At 55.6% G+C, this 24,038-nt stretch overlaps 1 protein-coding gene across 3 annotated transcripts; it reads right to left on the bottom strand.

The window, feature by feature from the left end:
- Positions 1–363: 363 nt before the first annotated feature.
- SYNGR1 (synaptogyrin 1) lies at positions 364–23,719 on the bottom strand. Of its 3 annotated transcripts, none has more exons than XM_087814929.1 (4): positions 23,621–23,719; positions 6,560–6,797; positions 5,068–5,213; positions 364–602 (listed from the first exon to the last, which is right to left on the bottom strand). In XM_087814929.1, the coding sequence occupies exons 1-4, from the start codon at positions 23,717–23,719 to the stop codon at positions 381–383; spliced, it is 705 nt and encodes a 234-aa protein (XP_087671055.1). In that variant the 3' UTR covers positions 364–380. The 3 variants fall into 3 exon arrangements, with proteins under 3 accessions (XP_087671055.1, XP_087671056.1, XP_087671057.1); XM_087814930.1 differs by lacking the exon at positions 364–602 and adding an exon at positions 651–2,122; XM_087814931.1 differs by lacking the exon at positions 364–602 and adding an exon at positions 3,420–3,710.
- Between the last annotated feature and the right edge of the window lie 319 nt (positions 23,720–24,038).

The following is a 24,038-nucleotide window of genomic DNA, read 5'->3' as shown; positions in this document are numbered from 1 at the left end:
GCACCAACAGGGCCTCCTCCACACCTGTCTTCCCCCTTCCCAAAGACCATTTCTCTTTTACACCCATGCCAAGTGTGGGCTAAACTCACAGTAGGTGCTCAATGAATGCTTGATGACATAATGAATGAATGCAAACACCCGAGGCTCCTGCTGGACACACTTGCACACACAGGTAGACATCCCCCCGGAACGGAACTCCTTACTGCCCTGTCCCACCCGGAGCTGCCCTGGGCCTCAGTGGAACAGCTGGGAGGCTGATGAAGTGCTGGGCAGGGCAGCCTGGGAGGGAGCAGAGGGCCGGGTGTGGAGGGAGGGGGCAGGGGGCAGTTAGGGCTGGGGCAGGCGGGGAAAGGGGGGGAGGAGGAGGTGGTCACGGCGGCTCAGTAGCCCTGCGACTGGTAGCCCTGGGGCTCGGTGTCGAAGGCGTTGGCTGGCTGCTGGTAGGTGCCACCCATGCCGGTAGGATCTGGCCCGGCGCTGGGCTCCACGTAGGGGGCGTAAGGCATGCTGGAGTCCTGGCTGGGGTCCATGTAGTCCTGGGAGAAGAGGGCCGAGTCGGCGCCAATCTGGTACCGCTGGAAGGCCAGCACAGCCTGGCCTGCCTGGGGACGAGGGCCGGTGGGCCAAGGACAGGTGGGAGGGGATGGTTAGGGGAGAGACAGACAAGAGCACCGGGTTAGTGGCGGTTAGTTCACCAGACACAGGCAACAGAGGGTTAAATATCCTCAAAGCACCAAAGACAAACCAAGCTGACTGGTGGGGAGGAAAGGGGTCCTTGCAGCCAGCCCTTGAGAGGCCCAGAACCACATCGTCCAGCCAGAAAGAGCTTCAGAAGTCACCTGCCCCATGTCACCAACCCAGAAGTCACTCTGGGCCACCAAAAATTCTAGTCTCCACACTGGAATGTTAAAGTGGCCCCAAAGGCCCACTTTCTTTTCAAACTGCTCTCAGCAGTGTTGTGTGGAATGGGGAAAAGAAAGTCTCTTGGTGGGACAGAGAACTGTTGTCATCTCCTAAAACTGTTGTTTCTCTTGCAGCTCAAGATGCAGTCATGTAACTAAGTTCTGTCCAATAGATCACCCCAAGTTCTTTGTTCACCCTTTCACCTGATGCTTAGAACACAGATGTGATAGCTGGAGCTCTAGTTGCTATGATGGACCATGAGCTCCAGGAGCCAAACCGTAGGGATGAAAGAGGCCTGAGTCACTAGACTTCTGGAGCCACTATGCCAGCCTTGGACTGTCTTCCCAGACTTGGACTTTGTTTAAACAACGGTTACTTGCGGTTTCTGTCATTTGCTGCTGAATCTAATTCTAACTCAAACAACTTGGTCTAACAAGTTTGGGAAACTGAGTTAAACAGAGTGAGACAAGTTTCAGGACCACAGGACTTGTCAGAGCCTTGACCATTTAATGTATGCTGGGATCCCCAAGGGGGAAACTACAAGACACATTCACCAACCTTATCTGACCACTGAAGCCTTTTTTTTCAGTTGGAAAACTCTTGTCTCCAGCATCCATGTATAGTTGGGAAATGCTTTTTTGGTGAAAGCAACTATATTGTTATTAAGGACAACGACAATGACTGCACCAAGCTAGGGAGTAAGTTAAATGTCACTATACAAATAGTTTACAGGTTTACATTGAAAGCTCTCCAGAGATCTCTCCAATCCAGGTAAACTGTTCGTGATGGAAACATGCTAATGCCCTACATATCTGTTTTTGAGCTGGAAAGACTGAGGCCTAGGGAAGGGAGACCTCAAGGCAGAGTTAGTGCCAGAACCCAGACCTCCCTAGACCAGGGCCCTCCCCACCTCCTTCCCTTTGATTAGCCCCCTGACAAGGCACCAAATCAACCAGGAACTCAAAAGGGCCATCAGGTCTGGTGTTTAATTCCAGAAAGTTCCAGAAGCCCAGTGACTAGGCAGTAACTTCCAATCTGTGTCAACAGAGAAAGTTCTGAGGGGCAGCCCTTCCTGGGAAGTGGCTGTTTAGAGCAAAGTGCCAGGGGCCTGGGGAAGGCGGGCCTAAAGGAGCTGGCTGAGGAAATCAGGTGGGGCCCTCTTGTATCTTCTGCTATGTTGGTATGAGATCCTGGCTGCTGGAGGTTCAGATGCAGGAGCCTGGAGAAGCAGGGAAGGAAAAGGCGCCCCTGGGGTAGCGGCCTGGTCTTCAGCACCCCAAGTCATCAGCAAGCCCACAAGAGCACATGGGGAATGAATGAGTCCCTGAGAGAAACATCTGCAGACCTGGATCTCCCGGAGATCCTGGATCTATCTAGGGTCTACTGTCCAGGCTGGTGTCCTGCAGGAAGACAGAGGTCTGGAGCAGATGACCCCCGAGGACCCTTGCAGGGAGGGGCCTCTGACTACAGGCACCTAGTGTGGACTGTGGGTTCTCCTCTGCCCTCACTGAGTCAAGGCCTCCCTTAGCATCCAGCTCAAGGAGCAAAGGGGGGACATGGGCCCCTGCTGGACTGGGGTGCAGAGGGGAGGCTGGGAGCTCTGCTCAGAGCCCAGGAACCTGGTGGTCCACCTGCCCTGCTTCTTCAGATCAGGTATTCTCTTGAGCCCCTCCTCGAGACTCTCCACGTGCCGTAAGCAGCCTGTATTTGTATGCCTCCAGTGTCAGGAAGCTTGCTCTGTGTGCTCTGCTCTGGGGCCTGCCTGTGCTCCATTACCACCTCAACTCCTGCAGAGAGTGGAGGGGAAGGTGGGTTCCTGCCCAGGCAGTTGAGGGCCCCAAGGAGGGAACCCGTGCTGAACTGGAGGCGAAAGTCCTTTGGAAGAACAAGGACTCGCCACGTGAGACTCACCCCAAAGTCGAGATTGTGGAAGTGTCCCTGACTCCTTGGACAAAATGAGTAAATGAATGATCAAGTAAATGAATGAGCGAATAATGAATGAGGGAGTAAATGAATGAGCAAGTAAATGAATGAGTGAATAATGAATGAGTGAATAAATGAAAGAACAAAAGAGCCTACATTTATTGAGCATCTCTGTGCCAGCCTTTGTCTCATCCATATAATAGCCGAGAGGTTGGTCCATTATCACTCCTCAATCCAGGGAATTAGACTGAGGCTCAGAGAGGTGCAGGGGTTTGCCCAGGGTCACACAGCACGAGAGCAGGGCCAGGCCAGGAGTCCTCTGATGTCCTCGGCCAGGCCTCCCTTGGCAGCGAGCCTCCATTGGGACTATAAAATGAGCCTTCCTTCCCCAGCCGTGGGACAGGATCTCACACGGTGTCCATGGCTCAGCACCCCGAAGCCCACATGTGGAGCCCCCTCCAGCCCTCTAACGGCCCATGGAAGTCCATTTGAGGGAGATTTCATTTGTCTGTCCTCCCTTCCCAGCCTATGGGCTGCTGGGGCCAGGGACCCTGTCTGATTCATCACTAGGCACAAATCAGCTGCTCAATAAATGTTTACTGAATGAATGAACACATGAAGAATGAACAAAAGAGGCAATGACTAAGTGGCAGGTCTTAACTGGCCTCTCAAGCCAGCCCTCTGCTGCCCTGGATGCCCTGGCATCCTGGCCGTTCCAGGCAGTGGGCTGCCCCCACATCCTCGCCATGGGGGAGGACACAGGGCTCCCTGCCCCTGGAAGCCGGGCAGGCCTACGGCTGTGCCGAGGCGGGGAACAGCGTGTTGTATTCCTCCTGGAAGGTAAGGTCCTTGAATCTGCGCACGGCCAGGGCTGCAGTCAGGCTCTGCCAGGAGAGAGCAGGGGTGAGGCCAGCAGGGAAGAGCTAGGAAGCGCAGAGGTGCCAGCAGGGAGGCAGGCTTCAGTGGGCGGGGGGCGGGGGGGCACCTATAGCCCTCCTCTGTGAAAGTCCTAGTGTCCAATTACCTACTCCTTCTCTGTGAGCCCCACCCCATCTCAGGGCTTGCTGCTCCCAAACTCCTCCCTGTAGGACTGGACGGGCCCCACTTCCAGGAGACCTTCACTGGTCTGAGATACCCTGGGGCCACCTGGTTTTTCCCCCCATCCTGAGGACACAGAGATGTGGAGGGACCATGGCTGGCCTGCTGGCCCTGAACCGCAGGTCTCTTCCAAACTCTAGCTCCCAATATTGTATTAGGGCGAGGAGTTCCACAAGAAAATGGATATTCAGGGGCCCTCCAAAAGAGAAAGAAGTCTCCCTGGGGCAGACCCAGGAGGTGGGGGCACAGGGGCGCCCCCTTGCAGAAGGCTAGGCCAAGGGCTGCTCGAAGGCCTGGAAGAGGGGGTTGTGGCAGCAGAGGGAAAGCTCTTGGGAGGAGAGTCGGTGTGACTCCAGGTATCTGCAGGAGGGAGATGAGGAGAGAAGGGATAAACTGGGATGACCTGAAGCCTCAATTCCAGGCGCAGTCTTGCTGTCCCGCTGGTGGGTGCTCAAGACCACTGGGTTCATAGCCCACAAAGAGCTGCTCTCTGGCCAGCCCGGCACAGAGACACGCTCTCCTTGATCCACATGGTATATTTTTTTTTAACGTGAATAAATTGCTAACACATAAAGATCAGATTTCACATAAAAATTCATACTTCTGGCTTCTCTGGAAAATGGAAGACCTGGCCTCTGCAGGTCCGCATTCCTGCTTCAGAACAGGGGGGAGGAGAGGGTGCCCTTTAGGACAGATACGGAGTGCCACCTGGCCTGCCCACACCTGCTCACGTCTTGCCTGCCAGGTGGGCAGCTAAGTTTTTGATACCCGATTTTATAGATGGGAAGACAGAGGCCTGGAAAATTAGAGGCAGCTTCAAGGTGTGGCCCAGGTCTCCTGATTGCTAGGCCTGGGCTCCTGCCCAGCCTAAGACCTCAAAGCCTCATCAGCCCAGGTGGCCTCCGCGTTCTCACCTGTCAGAGTGGAGAGAGAATACCTGCCACCCAGCTACGGTGGTGGGCGCCCTGCACCAAGCAAGGGTCCGCCATCACTACGTGACTGTCCTCTCTGGCAATGGCAACAGTCCGCTTCCTCGGGGGCAGCCCCGCCGTGGGCATGGAGGACAGGAGCAGGGTGGAGTCCCCGGCTGTGCGAAGGCCACAGCCCCGGAGCCAGAGGCGGCTGGGCGGGCGGTGTACTCACCCACGTGAAGATGGAGAAGAAGGAGAAGGCGATGGCGGCCCGGGCCGCGTCCGTCCCCTCGTTAAGTGGGTTGTCCTTGGGCTTGGAGACCTGCCACTGGTTGGCCAGGTAGCAGAAGCCCACAAACCAGAGGAAGGCCCAGAAGGCTGGTGCGTCCACCAGGGCCAGGCAGAATGGTCCACGTGTGGGGAGAGGGGGCAAGTTGGGAGGAAAGGGGACCAGGGAGAGGTTCAAGAGCTCATCTCCCTCACTCCCCAAGCCCCAGAGGGGGGCAGAGAGGGGAGCACAGGGAAGGTGAGGTGAGAGCAGAGAGGTCAGCAGATGTACAGCCAGAGAGAGATCACGGAAAGGAGCCAGCCAAGGCCCAGGGAGAGCCAGGGGTGGTGGGGGAAGTGGAGGGAGGAGGGGAGGGAGAGAGGGAGGGACAGACAGAAAGAAAATCAATCAGCCTGGGCCAGCCTTTCTCTGACCTCAGCCAAACATAGATTTCCCAACTGTCCTTGACTGGCCAGCCGTCCACCCCGAGGCCTGCAGCTTTCTGGAGGAGTGCCCCGACCCCCCCGACCTCCAACTGCAACCTCCCAAAGAACTGGGCAGGGGGAAGTTGAGGGGACTATGACAAGAATCTGGCTCAACCCCAGCGGGTCTAAGCCTCAGCCTCGAATGTGCTTGCAGCCTCACAAAGTCCCTGAGGTCAGCAAGGGGCACTTTGGGAGCCAAGGTCTGGGGAGCTCTGCAGTGGGAGCCCTGCAGTAACAAGACTTGCAGTGCCCAGGGTCTATCCAGAGAGGCCTAGAGCTGCTCAGAGCATACATGTGCCCAGTGGATGGGTATCTAGAGCCCAGACCCTCCCAGAGGCACTGCTGCGGAACCCTGGGGCTCTGTGGAACACAGTTTGAGAACCATTAATTTTGTTCTAGTTCCTTCAAGACTAAGAGACCCTAGACCTTGCTGCCAGGCTCATCCTGAGTGTCCCAAGCCTGGAAATGGGGGGAGGTCCCTGCCACAGACCCTAAACCATGGCCTTAGGCTAGTGAGGCGAAGTCTTACTGAGTCTTAACCTAAGACTCCCTGAGTCAGATTCTTCAAACTCATGGGATGGAGGTCAGGGCATCTCTGCCAAGGCTGTTTCTGAAGGGCAAGGGCATCAGGTTACCTAGGCTCCCAGCTCCAGGGTCTGACCCTCCCCAGGGCCTTCAGTCACCAGGCTGGTTAGTTCTCAGGGGGCCCACCAGGGAGGTGGCCACCAAATGGAGAGGGCTCCCCTGGATGCTGCACTCCCCTCCCCTCCCTGCCACGGAGCTGTGGCTATGCTGGGGTTGCAGGCCAGCACTGGTCCCACCCTTCCCTGTTCCCAGCCATGTGACCCCAAGCCTGTCCCTTCACCTGCCTGCTTCATAGGTGTGTGTGAGGATTAACAGGCCCAGGCCTGGGACAACCCTCTGCAGACGCTGCTGTGAGGAGGGGGTGCCCTCTGGGGCAGGGGGCTCACCCGAGACACCGATGTCGGATAGGACAGCCTTCTTGCGGTCCTTCACGCTGCTGATCTGCGGGAAGTAGACGTCCAGGGCCAGGTAGAGCAGGCAGGTGATAAAGGCGAGCACGCCCACGGTCACGCCGTAGCTGCAGGCGTTGGGGTTGCGGTTGTAGATGCAGAACTCCTCGCCCTCCGCGGGGGTGTTGAGGTAGCCCTCGTTCACGATGGAGCCAAACACCACGATGGAGAACACCTGAAGAGGGCAGGGAGGGGCAGGGGAAGGCATGAGGCCCAGGCAGGCCCCACACAGTACCAGCCCGGTATGGTGGGGTTGCCCACCAACACCTCTCAGCTTGCTGCCTGCCTTTCTGTGAGCCCTCATCACCCCAAATAGCAGGCATTTCAGAGGGAGGCCCAGAGAGAGAGGGCAACTTGCTTGGGGTCACACAGCACAGGGCAGGGTCAACTGCTTCTATCCTCAGGCCCAGGCACTGAGGACCCTCTCTACAGAGGGTCACCCCCTGCCAGCCAGGTCCTGAGAGGTCTTCTTTCACCGACACCAGGGTTCCTCTAGGACTAGACCCAGCCTCCCAGAACCAGTGGTCTCATGCCCTCCTGGGCAGGGAATCTGCTAAGCCTCTACCCCCATCTTGTGTACCCACCCCTTCCAGCCACAGAGCCATGGGCTGTTCTGGGGTCTCAGGCTCCACCCTTCTGTCCTTGGTACCACCCTTCCCTGTTGTCCAGGCCCTGACAAGTAGAAGGAATGATGAATGAAAAAAATAACACCAGGCACAATCCTGCCAATTACTGGGCCACCTGCACCACCCTGAGAGAATTACACGTGGTACCTCATTTAATGCCCCCAAAAGGTCTATTTCAGTTCAGTTGGCAGCCAACTAAGGTGGCCCCATGACCTCCTGGTATTCACACCCTGGACTGTGGGCTGGGCCTAGTGATTTGCTACAGAATATGGCAAAGAGTGATGGGATATCACTTCTGTAAGGAAGTTACAGACTCTGGCTCTTGGCCCCTCTTGCCTGCTCACTCTGATGGAAGCAGCTGCCATGTTTTGAGCTGCCTCACGGAGAGGCCTACCTGGCAAGGAACTGAGCGATGCCTCTGGTCAACAGTCATAAGGGACCTGAACCCCTCAGTCCAACAGCCCACAAAGAAGCAAGTCCTGACAGCATCACGTAAGTGAACTTGAAAATGGATCCACCCTCAGCCATCAGATGAGCCCTCAGCCCTGGCTGACACCGCAATTATAGCCTGTGGCAGACCCTGAGGCAGTGGCACCTAGCTAAGCAGATTCCTGACCACAGAAACCGTGAGATAACAAATGTTTGTTGTTTTAAGCCACTACATTTTAGGGCAATTTGTTATGCAGCAATAGCTAATTGATACAAAATCAGTATCACTGGCATTTTGCAGATGAGGCCGTTAAGACGCAGGTATTGGTAAATGTGCCCAGTGCCACACAGTGATGTTTGGTCAGTGGCAGAGCTGGCTTCAAACCCAGGGACCTAACTCTAAAGTTCATGCTTTTTCCTCCTGCCTCTCACGGGCCCTGAAACTGTGTGAGGATGTGGAGGCCCAGAGCCGCGGACACACATTCAAGAAGGCAGAGCCTCGGCCGGAGGGATTTTTATTGTGCGCTTTCCACTTTCTCTTTGATTTCCAATTGTTGTACAAAAAACTACAACTTCAATATAAGCCAGACATAGTTTCATACTCAGCTGACACATAGTGACTCCGGGGCAGGTGTGTGAAAAAATATGAGCAGCAGTATTTTTTTTTTAATCTTTTTAAGATGTCTACACTTTACATGGGTTTTTATAATGTACTGAATATATTAGTGTGGTTGTAATACATAAAAAACAAATAAGTCTACATTTAAGGGGCGGGTTGATTTGACAATTTTTCCTGAAGGAGTGCAGACCACTGGTTCATGACTCCCTGTATTCAGAGGATTCTGACCCAAATGTCCAATGGATGAATGGAGAAGCAAGTGACAGCACATCCATGCAATAGGGTATTATTCAGCCATAAAGAGGACCACAGTTCTGATACGTGCCACAAACAAATGAACCTTAAAACAAGTGAAGGAAGCCAGACACAAGAAATCAATATTATATGCTCTCTTTTATGTACTATATCCATAACAGAGACAGAAAGCGGACTAGAGGTTACCAGGCTCCGGAGGGGGGGGGGGGTAATTACTTAATACGGTACAGGGTATTTCATGGGGCGAGGAGAAAGTTTCGACACTACAGAGAGGTAGTGGTTATGCAACGCTGTAAATGCACTAAATGCCACTGAACTGTACATTTTATTTTATTATTTTTTTTAATCCTCACCCGAGGGTATTTTTTCCACTGCTTTTCAGAGAGGGTGGAAGGGAGAGAGAGAGAGAAACATCGGTGAGAGAGACACATCGATTGGTTGCCTCTCACATGCGCCCAGACCAGGGTCCGGGATTGAGCCTGCAACTGAGATACATGCCCTTGGCCGGAATCAAACCCGGGACCCTTCAGTCCGAGGGCCGATGCTCTAACCACAGAGCAAAACCAGCTAGGGCTGAGCTGTACACTTTAAAATGGTTTACTGTATGTTATTTGAGTTTTTCTGCAACTAGAAAAAGGGGAAAGGATTGTGGGGCTGTGTCCTGGTTCAGCCACAGCACAGAGGTGGGCTGTGAGCCACACGTCTGCCAGTCCTGATTTGGGAAGGTACACAACCCAGTCCTTAAGCCCCATGCAGTCATCCTGGCTCACAGCTCTGCTCTGTGACATGGAGGGCAATTTGCACTGCCCCTAATTTATAGATTAAAAAACTGCGGTTCAGAAAGAGGTGACACTGTTGTAAGCAGTACAGGCTGAACTTGAACCCAGGTCTCCTGACACTCAGGTCTCCTGTGCTCTTTCCCACCTGACCAAGCTCTCAGCCTCAGGAGGTGGGTCCTGAAGGAATGGTCTTTCCTAAGACCTGAGAGGTCAGCAAGTAAGCACCCGTGTGATTGGATCAGGCAGTATGACTGGATCAGACAGTGTCACTCGATCCGGTAGTGTGACTGAATCCCGCAGCGGACTGGATCTGGCAGTGAGACTGGATCCTGTAGTATGACTGGATCCCACGGTGGACTGGATCCCACAGTGTGACTGGATCCTGCAGGGTACTGAGACTGGATCATGCAGTGTGACTGGACCATGCAGTGTGACTGGATCAGGCAGTGTGACTGGAGTGCCAAGTCTCGTGCTCAGGGACACAGGAGGGGAGAGACAAGAAGTCCTGACTTCAAAGCACTTCCTGACAGACACAATCCCTGAGGGCTGCTGCCCGAGGTGGGAACAAGGGTGGACCCCCTTCTGAGAGAACAACAGAGGAGATTTGAGGAAAAGAAAGAAGGCACAAGCCCTCTGAGGACAGCAGAAGAGGAACCATTAACATGGGGCCCCCCTGGGGGAGAGAAGCAGGAGGAAAGTGCTGGAGATCATGTGTCCCCATGTGTCCCCAAGAGGGTAAGGAGCAGAAGGCGGAGGCTTCACACTAGCTCCCTGCTATCTGCCCTCAGGCCCCGGGGCGCCCGGGGCCCCCAGCCCTCCTCTCCACCCCAGGGTCCTCTGGCAGAGGAGGGAGGTGGTCAGGGAATGGTACCTGAGGCAGTGGTTTCTGAGCTGAGCTGGGAAGGAGCCAGCCCTGCGTGTTTCAGGCAGAGAAACAGAAAGGGTAGAGCCCAAACATGGGAGGAGGAGCATGGTCAGAGTGTGACCAGGGAGCTGGGACTGGAGAGGTACGAAGGGGAGGAGGGACAAGGCCTGGTAGGTCACAGTGGGGACACTGAATTTAAATGCAGTGAGAAGTTACAGGGGAGGGTGACAAGATCTGGCTCTGTGGATTGCAGACACCCCTCTCCCTGCCCCCATGTGGCACAAAGGTCATGTAAGTGGTTCCCCACTGCCTTCTGGATACAATCCAAGCTTCTAGGGGTGGTGGTCAAGGCCTTGCCTCCCTACACTTCCCACCAACCACCTGCTCCCCCACCTTCTCCGGAAGCTGGTTTCCACCCACAGGTCCTGAGCTGGAACTAACTTTTCTGTTTATGTTCCTGGAGGTGGAGTGAGCTGCCAGGTGACGCCTCTGCTGGGCATGTGCTATCTGACCTGACTGCTTTGTACCCACAGGGTCTCCTGCATCCGGGGCCTGGGAGGTCACATCCTGGAGGCCAGAGAACTGGGGCTTGTCACCAGTTGTTCATTCATTTGACAATATTTCCTGAGCACCTAGTATGTGCCAGGCCCTGTACAAGAGGCTGAGGAGGTGGCAAGGTCCCTGTTCTCACCAAGGGAGACAAATGCTAGGCTGACAAATATGTAGGTAAGTCCTGAAAAAGCATAAAGCAGGGCAAGAGGAGACGAACTGGGGGGGGGCCTCTCTGATGAAGTGACCTTTGAGTAGAAGACCAATATTCCAAAGAGAAGCAAGTACAAGTGCAAAGGCCCTGGGGCACGAATAAGCTTGGCTGTAGCAGGCCAGTGTAGCTGGAGCATAGTCAGTGAAGTAGGCAGGGGTTGGCCCCCAGTGCCTTCAGGGGCAGGGGGAATTCAGGAGCCACTTCGGGCTCAAGAGCAGGCAAGTAACTTGCTCTGACAGGTTTAAAAAGGATCACCCTGGCTGAGATGGAGAAAAAAAGACTAGGGCCAAAGGTGAAAGTGCCCAGGCAAGGGATGAGGGGCAGGGCTGGTGAGGGCAGTGAGGTGGTGAGAAGTGGTGGGGTGCTGAATGTATTTGGAAAGTAAAGCCACCAGAACCTGCTGCCAGGTCTGCTACAGAGAGAGAGAGGAGGAGCAGAGTAGGCTGGAGAGAGGTTGACAGTTAGGAACAGAGGTGTACATGTCAGGTCCTCTGCAGGCTGCAGGCCTGGCCAGGAACAGGAGCCTCACCTGGACTGGGCCTGACAAGTCTACAGATGGAGAAACTGAGGCTTGGAGAAGGGAAGAAATGTTGCCAAGGGCACATGGCCAGCCCCTTGCAGTCTCCCAAACTCCCTCCGGGATCTTAAGTCCCGTTTAACTTCTCCACTTAGCTGCCATCTCCCCACCCCGAGTGGGAGGGAGCACCCAGGGGCAGAGCATGCACCTCGGTTTCTGTCCCTCGGCTGCTTACGGCCCAAGGCAAGATAAACGGGGATCCCTCGGGACCCACTCTGTGACTCTCGACTAACTCCACGTGGCCCACGTCCTTATTCCCATTTTACAGCTGTTTCCAGGGACCTGCCTCGCTCACACACCTGGTCAGGGTGGATCCAGTCTCTAACCCGAGTCTAAATCCAAGTGGGCGCCCTGTGGCCTCCAGGGTGACCTGCTCCGGTCAATCTGCAGGGACAGCAAGGAGCACACAGAGCACACAGGGTAACCGGAAATTAAGCCAACGAAATTCTACGCTGTGCGGCAGAGGCGAGGGGAGCTCATCCTAACAAGCGGGTCTGCTGCAGGGACCGAAGGCAGGTCTGCGGAAGCCGGAGGGGATGCAGGGCGGGTACCTGGGGAGGATCTAGAAGGGCAGCTGGTCACCGGCAGGCACAAGAAAACAATCTTCCTTTGTACTACAGAAAAATGCTAAAAAACAAACAATCCAAAACCAAAAACCCACCAAAGTAAACAGGCCAGGGCTCTTTTTTTCTTTCTTTTTTTTTGCCATCTTTATAATCCAATCCTGGGTCTTTTAAAAATGGATTCCAGTTGGCACCTGGAGCAGAGCTGTGTCAATCTCAGAAAAACAGAAATTCTCGAAAGGAATTTCAGAATTTCAGAATTCAGGATCTTGGACTATTAGATTCAGCTACCAACAGAAACAGAGAACTGCCAGACCCCGCCCTGGCCTCCCCCCTCCCGCCCCCACTCAGCCATCCCAGGGGGCAGGGGCTGGCACAGTTTAGTAATTTTGTGCCTGCTGTTCCCACTTCCCCAAATGCCCTTCCCCACCTTTTTCATCTTTCAAACAGGAGCAAACTCCTTCTCACCCTCCAAAACCCTATGGGGGTTGGTGACTCCCTGTCGCCTTCTGGGACACGCTCTTTCCCAGTCACTCTCCCCAACCCTGACCCTGCACACACTCCTACTTGAGGCTCTGTTACCGGTCTGTCTCCCCAATGGCACCCTGAGACAGCCCACACCCTCCCTCCACAGGGGCCTTGCCTCAATGGGAGTGCCTGACGACAGCCATCTCATTTAACCCTAACCCAAACCTCTAAAGATAAAATAAACCTAAACACCCCCCCACAAAACAGGCCTACTTAGTCCATTTCATAGAGAGGAAGGCTGAGGCTCAGAGAGGTCTGGGTGTTGGCCTCCTGCCCAGGCCTGCCCCTCAGCCCCATCCTGAATGGAGGCCAAGTCTCTGAAGGAGTGAATTCCAAGTTCCAAGCTCTAGGATCGGCATGAGATCCAGGAGGGGTCACCTGCTGGCCTGCGCCATGTCACCAGCCCACAGTGTGGGAGGAGCCAGGCCCACTTTACTCCCATGTGCACACAGAGCCACAGGCTGTGTGGGGTCACCACTGGGCATCGGGCTAACCCAGGCTCCGGGGCGAGGTGGGCCCAGCCAGCATGGGGGGTGCAGAGGCCTCTGCTGTTCTCCCAGAACTTCCCAGAGGCCTGGCTTTAAATATCTTCGGGCATATGCTGAGTTTTCCCCCAGAGAAGCTGTAGAGAGATGAAAGCTGGATCCCATAGCCCTGTGGGCCTGCCAGCTCCAAATGGCACCATCTATCTCACCCTGCACAGGGACATCTGTTCCGAAGCCAAATGGCTGGAAGGAGTTCCTGGTCCTTGCCCCATGCTACAGGCAACAGCTAGATGACCTGCTCACTGGCTCTCCACTTTGTAGTCTCAAGAGCTGCCCGCTTCCCAGAGGCAATGTTGCTCGCCTAACCCAGGACAGGCTCTTCTCTGGTGTCCTTATCTCCCCCAAGTCGACTCCAGCGCAGTAACCCCAACTCTCACCAGTCTCTCCCCTAGGCAGGCTCTGAGATCCCTCTATTTGGGCTACTGGTCTCACCTCCAGTCTCTTCCAGCTTCCCAGTGACCTCAAGCCACCCTCACCCTGGCTCCCACCCAGCTGCTAGGACCCCAAACTGGGCTCATCCTCAAGTCCCATCCAATCTGGCAGTAAGACCTATGGCTCCACCCTCCCCCAAATAACTCTCAAAGCACTCCACGCCTCCATGCTGGTCCAGGCCAGCATCACCTCTTGCCAGGCGATGACAGCAGCTTCCTGTTCTCCATGTGTCCACTCCTGCCCCCTGCACTGTCCCCTTTATATCAGTTGGAAAGAGCTCTTTAAACCTAAATCAGATCATGTCACCCAGCCCCTGCTCCATCCCACATATCCACCCCCACATTCCCATGGTGAAATCCCTCCAACTTAGGGCTCAGAATCCTTTCCTACCACTCTCCTCTTCTGGCTGCCTCCCAAGCTCCTTCCTGCCTTTGCACTTGGCTGTTCCCTCAGCCTGGGATATGCAGTTCCCCAGATCTTCCTGCTGGCTCCCACTGGTTCCTTCTCAACATCTAAATCTCAATGCATGACACCTCCTCAGAGGAGCCCTCTAGACCAGACTCCCAGATCTACAATATTCTCCAATAACTCCATTTATTTTCTTGATAATATCATTATATACTTTTTTTTTTTTTTTTTTGCTATTTATTGGTCACTTGTTGGGTGTACATCTCATCCCGAGCCAGAGCCAGAGGGAGGGTCAGGAAAGGCTTGGAGGGAAGCAAACAGCAAGCCTGATAGAAGGATCAAGGCACAGGCAGCGTAGAAATGGGGAGAAAGCAGTCTTCTCTCCTCAGCATCCCCGGCTTGTGCCCCCATTTGCACACCTGTGACCAGGGGAGCTCCCTCCCTCCCGAACAAGGGGGCTGCTGAGTCCAGCTGAACCTGCCTTCCTGCCAGTGTCCCCGCCGAGGTCCTCCAGCCTGCCTCCTGGGCCCCAGGAAGAGGCTGAAGGAGGAAAGGAGCTGCCATGCTTTTGAGGAATGAGTCAGGCTGCCCTTCGTGGAAATGGGGCCTGTCCCCACCCAAGGTCATGTGAGGATAACGACTAAAGCCAAGGCAGGGGCGCGTGACTGGCACTGGGCAGCCACTCAGCTTCCTGAAGAGCCGCACGCAGAGCCGCAGGGCTGAGGCCGGGCGGGTGGGGCACGGGGTCGCTTCTCTCCTCCCCTCCCGAGCACCACGTTCTGGAGCCTTAGACGTGACCTGCTGGGGATTTAGCTGTAATCCTCCCACAAGCTGTCCTGTCCCCTCCGGTTCTCAGTGGTGGGGGTGGGGAACGATCTCTGCTGGGCAGGGGCCTGATGAGCAGCCCCCTATCCCCAAAGTGCTGAGGCTCAGCCGGGGTGATATAAAGGCTCCCCCTTCTCTCCACACTGTCCCTATCTTCACCCTCCTGTGGCTGTGTGACAAGGGGGCCAGTAGCCTCACTAAAAAGGGGGAAACCAAGACTCAGAGAGGGGTGAGAACTCACACTTGGTGGCAGAATTATCCAGATGCTCATCCCATATTCTATATCCCAGGTCTTGCCACCTCTGCCCTTTCGGAGGCGAGGAGCAGTGGGGGTGGTGAGCAATGCCACCCCTGGAAAAGGGACGTAACACCAACTAAACACAGCTGAGCCCTCCCCTGGCAGGACCTCATGTGTGCCCCCATCTTGCAGGTGGGAAACTGAGGCTCTGTGAGGTCTCTCAGCTGGGAAGAAGGGTAGAGTAAGCTACCCAGTGGTGTCTGCTCTTCCTCACCTCAGTGCCTGCCTCTGCCTGCCAGTCCCTACATGCCTAACACTGTTCCCTGTTTCCCTCTCTTTGTGAAAGTTCCAGGTCTTCCAAGAGATAGTCTGGTCCCAGGCTCTGACTTGCATTCTATTTTTGAAAAAAACATGTTTTATTGATTTTAGAGAGAGAGGAAGGGAGAGGGAGAGGGAGATAGAAACATTGATTGGTTGCCTCCAGCATGCACCCCAACTGGGGACTGAACCCGCAACCTGGGCGTGTGCCCTGACTAGGAATCGAACTGCTGACCTTTTGGTGCACAGGAAAATGCTCATCCAACTGAGCCACACCAGCCAGGGCCCTACCTCACGTTCTAGAAGAGAAAAGACACAAGGAGGAAAAGTCCTCTGCTTCTGAGAGTTCTTACAGCCAGTCATGCAGCAAAAGGGAAGGGGAAGGACAAAGCAAGCTTGGAGGAATCCTGGAGGGCTTTAAGGGAGAGGTAATATTTGAGCTGGGCCTTTAAGGCTGGGTGGGAGGCTGGAATAGGGATGGTGGGTTGAAGGAGGCAGGCACAGCAGTGCACTTCACAACACAGTTCACCCGCATGTGGAGTCCTTACGAGATGCCAGGCATGGTCTAGCACTGTGGATGTGACAGTGATGTAACAGACAGGATCCCGGGCAGCCTCCCCTGCACCTCTCAGCCTTTCTGTCTGCCTGGGACTTCTTCCCCCTTCTCCCCCAGCTGTCCCCACCCCTCTCATCTCAACTCCATTGTCACCCCATCCCTGAGCCAGTGAGTGCTCCCTCACTCTAGGTCTTATGCTCACCTCCGTATTTTAAACGGTTTTCCCACCACATCACCCTCACCGAGGAGCAGGCACCCAGCACACGGCGCACACAGAGGAGCAAGTCAAGCAGAAGACGGTGGGGTGTCTGCATCCTGCGGCTGTTGGGCCCAACGGGAGGCCAGCTAACCCTCACTGCCTGCCAGCTGCGGCTGAGAGATCCGTTAATAACCATCAGCCACGGGATTTGGCAACACGAAGGTCACGGATGATGGAGCTGGGAGAGGACGCCTGGCGAGGGGCCTGTGAGAGAAACCGGAGGAGAAACCCCGGGGATGGTGACCGCAGGCAAATCTGCAGGACCCGAGGAGTGGGCCAGGGGATGGAAGTAACGCATCTGTAAGGTGATGAAGGGAAAGAGCCAGAGAGGGGAGGGAAAACTGAGGGTGCAGGAGAGGGAGGGAGAAAGGGCGCTGGGAGTGTCGCTGGACCCGAGTCCCTGAGTAGGTGAGAGGAGGTCTAGTGACAGGGAGGACCACCTTGGTGAGGGCGGCTCGTGCAGCAGGAGGGTCAAGGCTCAGAGGGCCCAGGCCCAAGGACCACTGGTACCAGGGCAGGTGAAGAGAGAGCTGGAAAGACAGAAGGGGTGGGGAGAGGCAGCCACCTGAGTGTGTGCAGCTACAGGAGGGAGGCCAGGCCTAAGGTACACCTGGTGAGTGGCCGAGGCAGGTGAGGACAAGACTGTGTGAGGCAGGCAGGCCAAGAATGTGAGGGGCCAAGGTGTGAGAAGGATCGTGGCAGCGGAAACTATAATGGCCGGGAATGAAGGCGGGGTGGCACTGGGGTACTGGAGTGAGCAGCCACCAAGCCTAGGCATCGCGAGGGAGAAAGTGACCTGAGGCTGGCCAACCACCAGGGGAGTGGCCAATCCTGTACTGGTGTGAGATTCAAAGCTGGGGAAGAATGGTCTGGAAGCAGCCTCAAGAGCCAGGAGCCCTGCTGTACCTCTAGGAGAGGGGGGTATGAGGGAAACAACGGCCCCCACTGAGAGGGCTGCCAAGGAGCAGGGTCCTGGTCACAGTGCAATTTACAATTAGGGATACTCAGAGGGTGCTGAAGACTGGGGGACATAGGTCATGTCCTCTGGCCCTTCATGAGTTACTGGAGGAGCGCTGGGTTGTTGGGGTTCCTGGAGGATGTTCCGAACAGTCTGGGTCTGAGAGCCTAGAGCTGTCCCAGTCCGTTACCCCATCCCCAAAGTCCTCTTCTCTGACACTGTCCTCCCCCGCAAAGGGGAGTTGAGCAAAGGTCCATGCCAGGAGGGAAGACACCTTCAAAAACACAGGGCACCGCTGCCCTACCAGGCCCCATGGCACCGCTAAGGCTCACACACATGGACCTGGGGCCCAGGCCCCCCGCTGCAGGCCCCCCCAAAGCACTGGGGATGGGGGGACAGTGGTTCTTAACATCACTTCTTTAAAAACCAACCCACCCAAAAGTTCCCAACCCACAATCCACTAGGAGCAAGAGTGGGGGCTCTTTGAGTGTGGAAAGGTTGGGAACCATCAGCCCAACCTGGACTACCTTTTTCCAATCTGACAGACAGGGAAACTGAGGCCCAGAGAACATGGTGTCTTGCTCAAGTCCATTGCCAGTCAGGGTCGATGTGGGTGTAAAGTGGCCCTAGGCACTTCCCAGCACCCTGCCCTGCCTCTCTGTCCCCTGGACAGGCAGCTTCTTCTGTGGGTAGGATGTGTGGCTCCCTCGCCAGCGCTGCCCTCTCCCTTTCCTCCCTCCTCCTGGTTTCAACTCCTCGCCGACTTCCCTCACCCAGCCTTTGTTCTTTCTCTCCGGGCTCGTGTCAGCCTGCCAGCCTAACAGCTTTGCACAAGCAGACCTGTGGCTGGGGACTCCCGGAAGCAGGAAGCAGGGGCCGTGTCCCCAAGGTCAGCATGGGCTGTCATTCTGGCAACTCCAGTTATACTCTCTGGGCCTCAGCTTCTCACCTAAAGTGGAGGCCACAAAACCCACTCTGACTGGGATGTCACGTGCCTAGGAGGAGTGAATTGTATGGCAGGCCCTTCACCCAGGCACTGCAATCCCATGTCACAGATGAGGTAATGGGGGGCTCAGAGAGGACTGGGGTTTTCCAAGGTCCCGTTCTGGGGGTCCTGCTCTTGATGTCAAACTCTCCCAGGAACCCTGGGCTCCTGCGCTGCCCTGTACACTGGAAATGTCAAGAAACCTGGCAGAATCCTATCAGCAAACATCTCATGAAGACCCCCTTGCACTGACCCCACCCTACACCTGAGATGGACCAGCCAAGGCTTAGCCACAGGCAGGCGAAGAGGGGAGAAAGGCTCCAGTACTGTCAACAATAAATGCCAAAGGAGCATTGGACATGCCTTCATCGACCTTGCTTTCTGAGTAAGTGACAGGGAAGAGACCGGTGCTGGAACAGGACAGGCTAGATAAGACCACACATCTCCTGCGAGGACACCTGCCTCAGAATCCTCTCCAAGCCACACTTCCACATGGCAGCCACAGGGAGCTTCCAGAACACGCCACTTCTGTGCTTAAAACCACTCTCTGTGGCCCCCAGGGCCCTCGGATGAAGTCCAGCTTGTGTACCTGTCACTCGAGGCCCTTCCTGGGCTATCTACCCCTACCTGCCCCTCTAGCCTTTGACTCATCACTCTCACTCACATACCCGGGGCCCCCAAGAACCCACCCTCATTTCTGAAACCCACTCAGACCTTGTGCACACTGTTCCCCCTCCCCACTTATTTATATCAGCTTAGGAGTCACCTCCTCCTGGAAGCTCTCCATGCCTCCACCCTGCAGAGGCAGCTAGGCCCCACTGGATCTCCTTGTAGCGTCCCAAGCCTCCTGGATGGTGCCTGTTGACTCAATTCTGTTCTCACTGGACTGAGAGCTTCTCGATGGGACACATGGGCCGGCACTGACAGGGACTTGGTATATGTGGAATGAATGAACGAAGGCCAGAGCTGGCCAGAGGCTCTGTCTCCACCTGGACCCTTTTACCCACCCTTCTGACGTATGAGGACAAGGGTGTGCAATCTGATTGGGAGCTGGGACAAGGGGTCTCAGCTTGAAGCTAATGTGTTTGCAAAGCAAGGTCAGCTTTTATACTCAGTGTTGACTTGGGATGGTTAAAGGGGCTGATAAAAAAGAGGGTGTGTTGCCCGGCCGGGTGTGGCTCAGCGGTTGAGCATCGATCTAGGATCCAGGAGATCAGGGTTCGATTCCCGGTCAGGGCACATGTCGGGGTTGCGGGCTAGGAAGCTGGTCAATGACTCTCTCATCATTGATGTTTCTATCTCTCTCTCTCCCCCTCCTTTCCTCTCTCTGAAATCAATAAAGATATGTTTTTTTAAAAATTAAAAAAAAAAAAAAATAGAGGGTGTAAAGCCTCCCACCTTGAGCCACCCTTTGGTGCCACTGTGACCCAGACAGAGAAACCCACGAGGAGTGTACTGAACAAGAACCCTGACAGTCTGAGCCCTGAGCCAGTAGACAAGTTCCCTCCATCCTGAGCCTAGCTTCTGTCTCCTGGTGGGGACGACATACATCCTACTTAGAGAATCCTGGGTATTACAGCCAATGCCCTTAAGAGATCAACCCTGAAAATGGCAAAATTTCATACATTTCATTGTTTTGTTTTGCCAAAACAGAGAATTAACTTAAAAAACCCTCTCATCGCTCGGCTGGCATGGCTCAGCAGTTGAGCATTGACCTAGGATCCAGGACATTGCAGTTCAATTCCCCATCAGGGCACATCCCTGGGTTGTAGGCTCGACCCCCAGTGGGGGGGTGAGCCAATCGATGACTCTCTCATCACTGATGTTTCTCTCTCTCTCGCTCTCTCTCTCTTCCCCTCTCTGAAATCAATAAAGATATATTTTTAAAAAACAAAACAAAAAAACCCCTCTCATCTACCAGCACCAATATTCTTTTCTCCTGGGTCATTTCAACCCTCTAAAAGACTATTAATTCTAAATAGAAGGTGGTCCTTTATATTAAATCAGTTAGTTCCCTGCTGGAACTCCCCTTGTCCTGCTTGGCTCCAACATAAAGAAAAGAGTCATTACAGGCTGCAGTCATGGAGCAGTTGCACTTCTGACCTAGCCTGGCCTCCTCCATCAAAGGGGGACACCAAGGCACAAAAGGTGGGCACAGCTGGTGCCTTCGGGAGCAGGGAGTGGCTACAGATATCCTGGCCCGCTGCCAGCACAAACCCATCTTCCCCCCCACCCTGGGTTAGAGGCAGCAGCTTGGGTTCGCCCTAGACACTGCCCCAACTCGGCCATCTCCTCTTGGCCCAGGGCAGGAGCTGCAAGAGGGCTCTCCACCTTTACCAATGTGGTCAGTTCCTGGGTTCTTGCTGTAATTACCCTGACGGGTAGGTAGGTGTGTGTGGAGTGGGGCGCACAGAGGCAGAGGGTAGCTGAGAAAGCCTCAGGCAAGAGAGACAAGGGTTGTTCTAGGACGTGCTTCTGCCCCAAAAGGGCCTGGGGGCTCAGAGGGCTCAGGTTCCAGGGTGGGTCCAGGTTTGGTGAGGCCCTGAAGCTTATATAGTTTGGGGCCCTTTTTCAGAAAAATATAAAAATTTTTTTTTTTTTAGATTTTACAAAATTACCGCCCCACTACATGTTGCTGGGCCTCTCCGGGGCTGCGGAAGGAGTTTAGGCAGCACAAGAGGAGTCCTGGATAGAGTAACCAAACGGCTGGGTTTGTCTGAGACTGGGGGGCTCTCAGGACATGGCACTTTCAGGGTGAATTGGGCAGCCTAGCCCTAGAGCTCAGGTTTCATCAGTGAGGGTGAAACTTATTGCCAACCTGCCAGACCCACTAACATCCCCATCCCCATTTGCTGAGGTAGCATGAGGGTGAAGGGTGTGCCCCCCAACATGCTAAAATGTCTCAGCATACCACTAATTTTTGAAAAAGACTGGAAGGAGCCCTGGCCGGTGTGGCTCAGTTGGTTGGGCGTTGTCTGGTGCGCCAAAAGGTTGCCGGTTCAATCTCCAACCAGGGCACATGCCCAGGATGCAGGCTGGATCCCCGGTGCGGTGTGTGCAGGAGGCAGCCTACTGATGTTTTGCTCTCACATCGATGTTTCTCTCTCTCCCTCTCCTTTCCTCTCTCTCTAGAAATCAACTTTAACAATGTTTTTAAAAAGAAAGAAAGAAAAAGACTAGGAGGAGACAGCAGCCCTCCCTAAGTGGTGGTATCACACATGATTCCCCAGCCCCAAGTTTTTCTTTATTGTGGTAAAATACATGTAACATAAAATTCACCACCTTAACCATTTTTAAGTGTACAGTTCAGTGATATTAAATATATTTATACTGTTGTACAACCATCACAAATGATTTTTATATTTTCCAGTAACTGGCAGATATTATTCTCCTGATTAGGAAAAAAAAAACTACATTTAAAGGTATCAGGACCAGGAGGCTGTGGGTGCAGGAAGATTTGGGTTTGAATTCTCCACCTGCCACTGGCATACTCAGTAACCATGGGCTTCTCTGAGCCTCTCAGTTTCTTCAAGTGTGACACAGGCTGGTGGGGGAAACTAGCTGGGTAATCATGACAGCGCCCCTGCATACAATGGGTACTCAATCAAAGTTACTTTTCTTCGTCCTGCCTGGAATGTCCACCCCACACCCCAATGTGCACATATGTAAACTCTCCTCATCCTTCCAGGCCCAAATTGACATCATTTTCTCCATGAAGTCTCCCTGATTCCTGTTACCACCTCTGTCTGGGGGTGCATGGCTCACTCTGCAGCGGGACTAAGGGTGGCCTCTGAGTCATGCCACCTTCCCTCCGGGCCCAGCAGACTCAATGAAGCTTTGTTAAATGAAGCCTTCACAGGCAGAAGTAACCCAAGCAGACAAGCTGCCCACACCTCCTCACAAAGCCAGTGGCTCTGTGCTCCCAGCCTCGTGGCCCAGGAACCGGCAAAGGGGAGCAACACGCACAGCCAGCCCACCTGATGAGGCAGGTGGCGCCTAGAGCTCTACCTTTGCCAATGGCCGGTCGGGACTCTGGGGAGCTAGAGGCTGGCACAGATGAATGAATTCAGTGCCACAAACCCTCATAGATGTGCCAAGGGTGCCAGGCCTTGTGCCAGCACTGGGGACCCAAAGACTAACAGAACAGGGCAGGGTAACAGAACAGGGCTTCCCTGCCCTCAAAGAGCTCCCCCACCCTTCCTGTGACACAAGAAGGTTTTAATAGTTTTAGACCAAAAAAAAAAGGTAGCTCCACCAGGAACTAATATGACCCTGAAAACCCAGGAAATGGGAGCTTGAGCACCCAAGGCTTCACAGGTGGCTTTAGGTATAGCCCCCAGTGTCACCGACAATGCCACTGACCAGCGCCTCCAGTCCAGGACCTTCTGGTCTGGGTGAACAGGAACCGGCCCCAGGCCTGTAGAAGCAAGACCCTCTCCTGAGGAGGTCTGGGCAATGGCTAGCCAACCCTCAGGAGCCCCAGGCACCTCCTCCCCAGACCACAGCAGGCCTTCTTTCCCTGGGGTGCTGCGGGAGCTATGGGAACCCCACCCTCAGTCCCATCCTCCTCTCCCCCTTCCCAGGTCTGAATACGGACCCCACTCAGCCCTCTGACCTGGCCTATTCTGTCCCCCACCAGGCTGGAGGGCCAGAAAAGGCCTTTCTTCTGTTTTTCACGGTGGGGCGGGGACCTTTCCCCCGGCCCCCAACCCCCACAGGCATCCAGGTGTATGCTGGGGGGGCGCTGTCAGGGATTCATCAGCTCAAGGAGGCCTCAAGGAGGCTCCTCCCACCTCTCTACAAATCGGGAAACTGAGGCTTGAGAAAGGAGGTGATGCTCCTACCTCGGAATTTAACTTCTGGTTTCCCGAGAACATTTCTTGGGTGGGTTCCAGCCCAAGGTCACGCTGGAAGGAGAGGCCGTTTCCGGGTGGTAGCCAGGTGTCTGGCTCCCAACGCATCGCTCCACACCGTCCGCACTCAGCCATAAAAACCGGGTTCCCTGTCCTCTCCTCCTTGAACGTCCACCGCCAGCGCGGCGTGCACCCCCGCGTGCTGTCCCACGCCCTGATCCACCACCCAAAAAACGCCACTTGAAACCCGGACTCCGTCCCCGCGGTCGCCGGTCCGCCCGGGCGGCCGCGCGCAACCCGAGCCGCGAGCTGCAGGGCCGCGGCCTGGAGGTCACAGCGATGGCTGGGGACGGAGGGGGCGAAGCGCACCAACTGGGGTCACCGGGAAGCAAGGGCCCCACGAACGGCAGCGGACGCCCCCCGCGAGCGTCGAGACCCCCGCCCCCGGGGCCCTGGAAGGAAAGAGGGGCGGGCACCGGTAGCCCGCAGGACCGCTCCCCGCCGGCTGCCGCGGCCCGGCCCGGGCTCCGGTGCGGCGGGGGTCCGCTCGGGCACGCCGCCCTTGCCCGCGGCGCCACCCCACCCCCGGCCTGGCCGGGCCACCCAGCGGTCCTTACCCACGACACGACGCGCAGGATGGTGTGCGGCTGCCGGACCAGCGTGTGGGGGTCGAAGGCGCCCCCGGCTTTGCCCGCTCCATACGCACCCCCTTCCATCGTGCCTGCACCCGCACGGTGCCCCCCGCTCGGCGCGCACCGTCGGGCCGTGCGCGTGCGCGGCGCCCCCGCCCCGTCCCCTGCTCGCGGGCCCGCGCGGCCGGCGCAGCCCCGGGCTCCCGCGAGGGGGCGTTGTGCGCGGAGGGCGTGAGCGGCCGTGGGCGGGCCACGCGCGCCCGCGTGCGCCGGACGCGTCGGCTGCGGCCCCGGCGGAGGGCGCGCCCGTCGCTAACGCCTCGACCTCTTCGCGAAGTTGGGGGCCGGGGGAGGAGGCTGTGCGCAGGGAATGCAGACGGGGCCCCGCCCCCGGGCTGCGGGT

This window comes from Miniopterus natalensis, chromosome 2, assembly GCF_054644295.1.
Source record: "Miniopterus natalensis isolate mMinNat1 chromosome 2, mMinNat1.hap1, whole genome shotgun sequence".
NCBI lineage: Eukaryota > Metazoa > Chordata > Mammalia > Chiroptera > Miniopteridae > Miniopterus > Miniopterus natalensis.
Note: the sequence above shows the minus strand (reverse complement) of the source record. Positions and strands in the feature narration are given on the sequence as shown.